Source organism: Gymnoscopelus braueri (genome assembly GCF_963280865.1).
Source record: "Gymnoscopelus braueri genome assembly, chromosome: 4".
In the NCBI taxonomy this organism is placed as follows: Eukaryota; Metazoa; Chordata; class Actinopteri; order Myctophiformes; family Myctophidae; genus Gymnoscopelus; species Gymnoscopelus braueri.
Window position 1 is genome coordinate 7,859,621 of NC_137605.1, and position 9,501 is coordinate 7,869,121.

The window sequence follows — 9,501 nt, forward strand, 5'->3', positions numbered from 1 at the left end:
GATGCACCTGCTGCCATACTTGTAGAGCCTGATGACAGACAGCACGACAAGAGTTTATGTGGTCTGGGACACATATATAGAGGCAAGTCTCAAATCCCAAACTCGTGACAAGCGGGTTGGGACTACAGGGTGCCGAACGCGAGTCTCAGCCAAGATACCTCTGCCAAAGGGAGCCCAATGGCAGAAGTTCCTGAAAGACAGTCAAAATAAAGACCAGCTCTTTCAATTCATCAGTCAGGAACTTAAGGAGAAAACTGTTCATTCACAGTACCACCTCTTCACAACAAAGGTGGATCTTGTACTCAGCAACAAGCCTACTGACCTAGCAGCCTTGTCACTATGTCAGCAAGAAGAAGCAGACATACGGATGATGCTTCATTTGCGTCATTCTGCCGAGCAAGGTCACAACAAGGCCTACCTCAGGACAGTGGATAGTGATGTGGTGGTGCTGGCCATCAACCTGTTCCAGGAGCTAGGCCTCTCAGAGCTATGGATCGGTTTTGGATCAGGAAAGGCATATAAAGATATCCCAATCCACTACATCTCACAAATGCTGGGTTCTAAAAAATTCCAAGTACTGACCTTTTTCCATGCGTTCACAGGGTGCGACGTTGTATCAGCAATGTTTGGAATTGGCAAAAAAAACTGCATGGAATACATGGGCAGCCTTTCCTGAAGTCACAGACACCCTCATTGCAATCACCCAAGACCTGACCAGCCTCACACTGGAACGTGCAACGTCTTGAACACTGGACTGTACTCATGTACAGTAAGAATTTCAGTGCAGTCTCAGTGAATGAAGCAAGGAAACTCCTGTTCACCCATAGCCTCAAAACCCAGCATGCTTTATTCCAGCATGGGAAACGTGCCCTGCACACTGCAGCTTTTGTCTGGAACCTGTCCCTCTCCAAAGCTCCCAAGATCCCAGACCCCAGTGAATGGGGTTGGGAATGGAATGCCAGAAGCAAAGTGTGGGTGCCATATTGGACAGATCTGGAGATGTCAGCAAGGCATGCTCACTGATCCTCCACTGTGGCTGTGTGGTTGCCTGTAAGTGCCACGAGCTGGACTTCGCTGTACCACATTGTGCAAGTGCGATGGGGGCTGCACTAATAATGATGAGTGAAATATTTTAGTATGCTCTTTAGCATGCTCAATAGTAACAGAATCCATTGGGGGAAAAAATTATCAATTTTTTGGAGTTTCAACCATATACTGACCAATCCAATATTGGAATCATTGCAAACAGACCACTAGGGGGCGATCCCAACTTGCTTGCGATGGTTTTTGAAAACCTTATGCCCATACCTAACACCATGCCGGAAATCTAAAGCTTGTCACCAAGTGCACAGTTTGTATGAATTTTTACATATTCCCTCCCAGTTTATAGTCATTTTAAGCTCCCGGCAGTCATCGCGGACGCCATCTTGAAAATAATGCCTTTCCACAACTTTGATTTTTTGATTTTTTGAAAACCTTATGCCTAACACCATGGCAAAAATCAAAAACCAAGTGCACGATTTTTCCGAATTCCCTCCAGCTAAGGCCGACAACTGCACTGACAACGTGACACAGATAGAGGGTGGTGTTGAGCCATGCAGGAGCGTGGACAACAACTGGCTGGTGATCATTCTGCTGGTGGTTTTCCTGCTGGTCACCAACATAATGCTTTTGAACCTGCTCATCGCCATTCTCACGTAGGTTCCCTGTTGTATCTGTTAGCCACCTTCCTTTTGTCTGTCTGTGACTCCATTAATGTTACTCTGTCTCTCTTTACTGAACTCAGCTGTTATCTCTTCTCACCATCTCATTAGTGTGGTCCACAGTAACCCTGTAGGCATGTATGAGGAAACATAAACCAAGACCATACACACACACACACACACACACACACACACACACACACACACACACACACACACACACACACACACACACACACACACACACACACACAATACATACACACACTGTCCAGCACCAGTCCGCGATGGAAACCTGTCTCGTAGTACTCTTAAAAACAAAACACCAAATGATAAACGCAAGATCCAATCAACCCCAAATATGATTTAATAGTTTGTTGTTTTGTCCCTTCAACCCTCCATGCAGCAATACCATTGAGACGGTGCAGGATAAGAGCGACCTCTACTGGAAGTTCCAATATTACAACCTCATCATGGAGTACCAGTCCCGTCCTGTTTTGGCTCCTCCGTTCATCTTCCTCTCCCACCTTCATCTCTTCTTCTCTTTTTTAAAGAAGAAAATCCACGGCACACCCAACAGGGATCAGAGTCCTCGTCAGTATTTGTTTTTAGATTAAATAAAACAAAACTGAATAAACATATTTTATCTTTAGTAAAAGGTTATAGTGTGATTTGACCACTGGGTGAAGTCTTGAACAAAGGAGAATCATTGATAACTGTCAATTTTATTGTGAGCGCCTGAATGAATGAATGCACAGGTTATAATGATGTATAAATCATGAGTCGTTCCCGATATTTATTTTTGTGAAAACTGGTCATTTGTACTACATTGTCTGTGTAACTGTGCTTTTAGTACAGCTACCAAATAGTAGTATTAATTATTAATTGATTGATTAATCAATAGATGTTTTTAATTGTTGACATTGTCTAGGCCCAACCTCAGCTCACAGCATACTGTGTAAATTATGTTGATGGTGCATGATAATAATTTAACCATTTTCCCCAATGGTTAGGGGAGTTGTCTAGGGTGCTCCGTGTTAAAATATGGGAGAACAGGCAGAAGAAGAAGTTCCTCAAAGCCCAGAGTGAGACAGAGAGAAGCAGTGACTCTGAGAGGATTAAACATATTTCTGACAAGTAAGATGATGATAATGACCAGAGGTGGACACTAGTCTTGAGTCTTGAGTATTTGTACTTAGTTACTTTACGCCACGTGTGTGTGTGTGTGTGTGTGTGTGTGTGTGTGTGTGTGTGTGTGTGTGTGTGTGTGTGTGTGTGTGTGTGTGTGAAACTATACACAGTGGCCCTCATTTATCAACGTTGTTTAGACCAAATAATGGACGTACGGCGAGATCGACGCGGTTTTCGGCATTCATCAATATATCCTGACTTTGACTTCAGTGTACGGACCAGCATACCATCCTTCATCCATTAATGTTTATAATTCATTCATCAACATCTTGCCTGCTATCTCTCATTAATGGGGCGGCACGGCAGTGGTGGCACGGCAGTCTGTGACTCAAGAGGGAATACATGATTGTTTTATTTTAGTGTAACTAGAACGTGCACCGCACACTGCTCGAATGGGTTAAATTAATATACAAACGTATGATTTATGATGATGAGATTGGTGTCATTCATGTAGGCTACTAGTCTACTTGACAAAGATTGTACCGTCACGGAATACATATGAAAGGCTGCTGTCAATGCTACACTTGGGCTTGCAAGTAGGTGCGTGCGTGCGCGCGTGCGCGCGTGCGTGGGTGGGTGTGTGCACGTCAGACGCGGGCGGGGGAAACTCTTTCTTATTGGCTTTCCATGCTTTATTTTGGTTCTTCATGTCGTATTATCGGGGCGTTTTGATAATATTCAAGGGCGTGTTATTTAGAGGTGCTGCGATCAAGGTTTTTGCGATCCGATTCCGATCAGGCAGCATTAAAACAGATCTAAAACAGGACCTTGATATGAAAACGGTTGAAAACCACTGGCCTAGAGGAGAGGGGACGAGAGGGGAGAATGAGTGAGGAAGAGACGGACAAAAACAGAGTCGGCAGAAGAAAGTGGTTGTCTCTAGTCTACACCCTCCCCAATACCGGTTAGGGTTGGCAGTGACAGGGACTATACAGTACATAATATTGTCTCTGTCGGGTGGATACCTCATAGAGCTTGTAGATCTACTTTTGATGCTTTTGTGTGATCGGAGCGTTTGATCGGTCATTTTAGCTGCAATCCGATTTGATCCAATCTCCATTTTTTAGCTGATATCGGGCCGATATCCGATCTGTTAATCGGATGGCGGCATCTCTAGTGTTATTTAAATGACACTCGGTTTCAGTCGTCACATTTATCAAAGCTCCGACCAAATGTATGCTAGGATTGGCTGTATAGGATCCTTCGATAAATCTCACTTGGACGTTGGCGTAAGGCAAAACATATGCTGTTTTTTACACTCCATTAATAAATGAGGCCCAGTGTATGTATACAGTGTGTACTGTATGTTGGTACCAGGGGTCGCGCTAGGATTATAATCTGCCGGTTCCAATGTCCGGAAGGATTCAAATTTATCGGACATCTGACAAAAATAACGGTCATAATTATTTTTATGCATTAATGACAAGCAGGTGCGTAAATACAGCCTAACACTTAGACCTACACCATTATATTTTGGATTGAGCTATTTGAACATGAACCATCATAATATACACATTTTATATAGCAGGGTCATCTTACACAAATACATTAATTACCTACATTACCATCTGCGCATGCTGCGTGCGTAATGGTTTCTCAATAATCAATTGCGTTTGAATGCATTTTCTAATCAAAGGGCACTGCACAAAATTGGGCATTTCAGATTAAGCCTTCATAACGTGGCTCAGCTGACCTGTTAGGGTAATAAATTATAGACCACTACTCACTCACAGGAGGTTATACTGTATAGTTAGACAGTGGATGCCGTCCGTGCGTCTAGTTGGGACAGCCGTGGGAAAGTTGATGAGTTGTGAGAATCTTGTCGTCTCCTCATAGAGCTATTCAGTTCAAAGTGGTAACGTTTTAACGTGTCCACCTCATAGAGTTAAAACTAGGTCCACGATTATGATTAACGTCGTGTTTCACCTCGATGCCACAGTTGCAGTAGCCTATTATAGCTGTTGTGAAGAGTATTTACGCATCTGTGTTGGATATTTCATCTTCAACTTACATTGTTGTTAAACTGTAGGGCAACTTGCCAACTTTACTCACAAGTGCCCTTGTAGTAGCCTATTATATATATACTCGTAATGATACAACTTGTGTGTGACTGACTGTTAAATACACAACTTTATTTAATGTAACTTGTAACCGGACCGCGGTCTCTGTCTGACTGCCGAGACCACAGTCTCTACGCAGCAGCAGCAACAAGTATGCAGCCAGTGGCGCGGGAAGGGGGGGGCTATGGGGGCTGCAGCCCCCCTGGTGATGGGAGCAGCCCCCCTGGTGATGGGAAGAAAAAAAAAAAAAAGAAAAAAAAAGTTTTATTTTATTTTATTTTTTATAATATATATATATTTTATGGATCATAGCAGTCTGTTACGGTCATGGATGAACTTCAACCTGGTGTTTACACTGTCTTTCTGCCTTTTTGTGTGGGGAGGAGTGGCGAGGAGTCCCCCCCGACGCACAGCCCCCCTAGGTATTAAGGACTTCCCGCGCGCCTGTATGCAGCAGAAGTAACAACTCTCTTCTTCCTGTTGTACCTTCACAATAAAGTGTCTCCCATTTACCGCCCAATGCAGCACATTTTACACTGGTTATTATTAACAGGAAATAGGTGTAACTTAACAGCGTGTGACACACTCTTTCTTTCTAGTTTCTACCTCTCTCTCTCTCTCTCTCCCAGAAACACACGCACGCTGTTAAGAGCGAGAGAGCGAGCGCGTGAGGAGAGAGAGAGAGAGAGAGAGAGAGAGAGAGAGAGAGAGAGAGAGAGAGAGAGAGAGAGAGCTTGCAAAGCAGAGGATTTGAAATGTGCCTGATTTGCGGTGATAATTAATGAACTGCCGTGTCATTATCAACCGGTCAGGATGTCCGAAGAGATTTATTTTTTCCGGTCTTTGTCATAAAAAAAGCAAAAAAACGCGACCTCTGGTTGGTACATCAGTGTAATAGTTCAGTAACATTGTACTGATTTAGTTCTAATTAGATGCAGCAACTTCCCATAATGTGTCATGTCACTATTCTGTACATTCTTTAAATGTATGTGTGTACATGTATTTTATTTCAACATCAATCAATCAATCAATCAATCAATCAATCAATCAATCAATCTGTGTGTTTTTTGGCAGAGTGGACAGAATGGAAAAACAACTGACTGAACAACACGTTTCTTTGGAGACCAAGGTAACGTCCAGGTGTTTATTCAAACCTCTTCTCTCCTCAGTGTCTGTTCCTACGTACCATTGTTCTGTTTGATCTGTAAGGAATCCTCATAGAACAGTTTAATACACATGTTGTCCACCGTTCTGTCAAAGACCATTTAAAGGGATTCTAGGCAACTTCAGAGATAAAAAAAATCAAAAAAATGTTGTCAAACACCACCCCTCCACTCCCCCCCCCCCCCCCCCATCAGCAGTTTGTTTCCCCGACCACCAGGGGGTGACGCAGGGGGGACTTCTGAACGGGCCATGCCGAAAATAGGTTGCTTTATTCGGATGCAATGCGTGTCACTGCCCGCCCCTGCCGGTTCTCTCAATTTTCATTTTTAAATAGGCTCTGTCATGATTAATTGACCACATATATGAAGTTAAACAACTAAATTCTATCCAAACGATATCTTAAAAGTAAATTCCGTGCCTCAAAAAAGAAGTTTGAGAGTGTTTTAAAGTTTTAAAACCGAAACAAAAAGTAGCGCATAGACAAGATGGCTGCCGCTCGTTTTTGGTCGGGTGCACTCAGGCTGGACTCGTTTCCATTCGGTTTCACTTGAACTCGCCACCTGATTGGCCAACCTTTGCTGTCAATCACAGAACATTGAGCGAGGACGCTGATAGGACAGTTCACACGGACGTGCACGGACGTGCACATGCGTGCGTTTCATTTACGTCCCGGACAGAGCTGGATACCTGGATGTCAAAACATAAATAGTAGGGGAAATACGGATTTCAGAAAGAGGACTGTGTTTCAATGCAGGAAAACACCCCAGCATCATTATATAGTGGCTGATAGAGGGGAAAAAATGCTAAATATATATACATAAATATTTTTAAATTTAGGCTTCAAGTTACCTAGAATCCCTTTAAATGTTGACATTCATGCCTATATGATGTTTTTACCGTTTGTGTCCACTAGGTGGAGAATGCTCTCAGTCAGATCTTGGACGCTTTGGCTAAAGCACCCTGGACCAAACCCCCGTCAACCTAAACATCCTGGACCAAACCTCCGTCAACCTAAACATCCTGGACCAAATCATGGACCAAACCACTGTCAACCTAAACATCCTGGATCAAACCCATGTCAACCTAAACATCCCGGACCAAACCCCCATTAAGTGGTCAGATGGGTGGGCCACGAACGCTTTAGAGATTTCCAAGTGGACCTGATCCTGAAGAGGTTGAGAACCACTGGTCTAGAGAAGGAGAGTCATTTTATTTGGAGGAAAAAATTAAGAAAAGAAAACATTTTTTTAAACTGTGCCTCGAGCTTTTATTTTGAAAAATACAATGTGAGGAGCTTTTATTTATTTTTAAACTGGGGTTGGGGGTTTAATAAAAATAAAAATAAACTATTGATATTATTGTGAAACATGATGTCTGGAGAGGAAAAAAATACTATATGTGGAGCTTATATTTAGAAAAACCTTTTGTAACCTTTATTTTGAAAAACAATATCTAGGGCTTTTATTTTTGAGAAATATTATATCTGATTGCTTTTATATTAGAAAACTATGTATGGGCTTTTATTTGTGACAAATGATAGTTGGTGATTGTTAAACATGTATGTGACTTTTATTTTCTTAACTGGGTTTGGAGCTTTTATTTTGAAAAAACTGCAGCTTTTATTGTGAAACATGATATCTGGGGCTTTTGTTCAGAAACAAGAATGAATTGGATAACTTATCCAATGTGAGAGTGTGTGAAATATATCAATATATCAACAACGTTTTAGAAACAGGGACAAACCGCAACCACCAGTCTTTACAAGCACCTTCAAAGAAAAACAAGGGCAATGTCGCTTACAATAAGCAGACATGGCAACCAATCTTTATAGTACAGCAGGTTAACTCCTGTTTTTGAGCAAATCGTGCACTTTTTGTAAGAAGCGTGACATTTTCAGCATAATTAGTAAATAATATAACATTAATTTTCAGAAGGGGAGGGAAGTCAGATTTGACCTCTGAGGGCCGTGAGAGGTCAAATCCAAAATGGCCGCTAGTCCAACTTAAGTTTGGAACCAAACACAGTAGAAAACATTTTAAAGTATCATTTCCTGGCACGATCAAGCGCACTTGCTACCAGGCAAACTGTTGGAACCAGGCATTGGTACTGAAACCAGAGATGCTAGAGCCATCTGAATGGGGCTGGACAAAAGAAACAACTGGGTGGCAACCATTTTGGACCACTCTCTCTGAAGCATCCAAATCGTGCCATGAATTAATCCGCTGTCGCTGCACCAAAGGGTGTACTGGACGATGCAAGTGTGCCAAAGCTGCACTCAAATGTACTGCACTGTGCCTCTGTTCTGGAGACTGTTAAGTTGTTGTTTTTATGTCTTGTTTTTCTCTTTCTGTACGCAAGATGTGACAATAAAGAAGCCTTGAACCTTGATTATTGTCATTTACTATTCATTTATTAATATAGACTACCACCATGGGTTTATTCTGTTTATTTGTTTTGTGTTATTCACATTGTCACAAAATGGAAGAACAGTTTCACTATATTGCAGTATAACCCGCAGTGTCCAAGCTAAAATATACTTATTACTATGTAATTTGACCTTGACCTTGATTTAATGTATGTCCTTGGGTTCTGGCAATCTCCAAAGTATCATCAAATGAATGGGCAACCCCAACTTAGTTGGAAAGAACGCCTTAAATGTTTTTTTTTTAAGTATTTAGACATTCAGACCCTGTAAATGGGCGGCCATCTTAGATTTGACCCCTCAGAGGTCAAATTTGACTTCCCTCCCCTTCTGAGAATTAATGTTATATTATTTACTAATTATGCTGAAAGTTTCAGCCTTCTTACAAAAAGTGCACGATCGTATTGCTATTCCGCTCTACTATTAAGAAAAACTCTTTAACACATTGACCGCCAGGCCCGTAGTTCTACGGGCCGATAAATCCAACCGTAAAGCGCCGATCCCGTAGTACTACGGGCTATTGTCTTTTCAATGGTCCATGTTAGATTACCCCCTCAGGCACATCGTCAGTTAATCTCATCCATGAAAATTACATAGAAGTTGAAAAAAAGTGGGGGAAAAAAGTGATCACACAAAACACATTATTACAAAACACTAAAGCCAAGATATAACGTCAATCAGGGGGTCCACCATCAAACCATAAGTTTAATCCGAGCAGCAAACGGCTGAATGTGTTCAGTGAGAGGGAAGAACCCGGGGGAAACATGCAGCACCCGTGGAAAACATGCGACGTGCACGTCACATGCTTCCGCTCGTAATGTGCACGCGCGGCTTCCTGTGATCAGTGCATGCAGCACCCGGGGGAAGCATCCGAGCCGACTGAGCCGAGTGATGTGGTCGCCTCGCTATCATTGTTTTGAAACAAATAAAGCCGACATCAGCCGAGCCGAGTGATGTGGTC

At 42.4% G+C, this 9,501-nt stretch overlaps 1 protein-coding gene across 2 annotated transcripts in view; it reads left to right on the forward strand.

Annotated features, from left to right (window-relative positions):
* Window positions 1-8,506, forward strand: part of LOC308083379 (transient receptor potential cation channel subfamily M member 4-like) — a 69,956-nt gene extending 61,450 nt beyond the window's left edge. Inside the window, exons 22-26 of one of the 2 annotated variants that reach the window (XM_080425692.1) lie at window positions 1,541-1,697; window positions 2,110-2,297; window positions 2,717-2,840; window positions 6,029-6,083; window positions 7,032-8,506. In XM_080425692.1, coding sequence (XP_080281818.1) covers window positions 1,541-1,697; window positions 2,110-2,297; window positions 2,717-2,840; window positions 6,029-6,083; window positions 7,032-7,103 — 596 coding nt within the window. In that variant the 3' untranslated portion in view covers window positions 7,104-8,506. The remainder of the gene's footprint in view (window positions 1-1,540; window positions 1,698-2,109; window positions 2,298-2,716; window positions 2,841-6,028; window positions 6,084-7,031) is intronic. The other variant, XM_080425693.1, reaches the window with a different exon arrangement.
* Window positions 8,507-9,501: the final 995 nt, after the last annotated feature.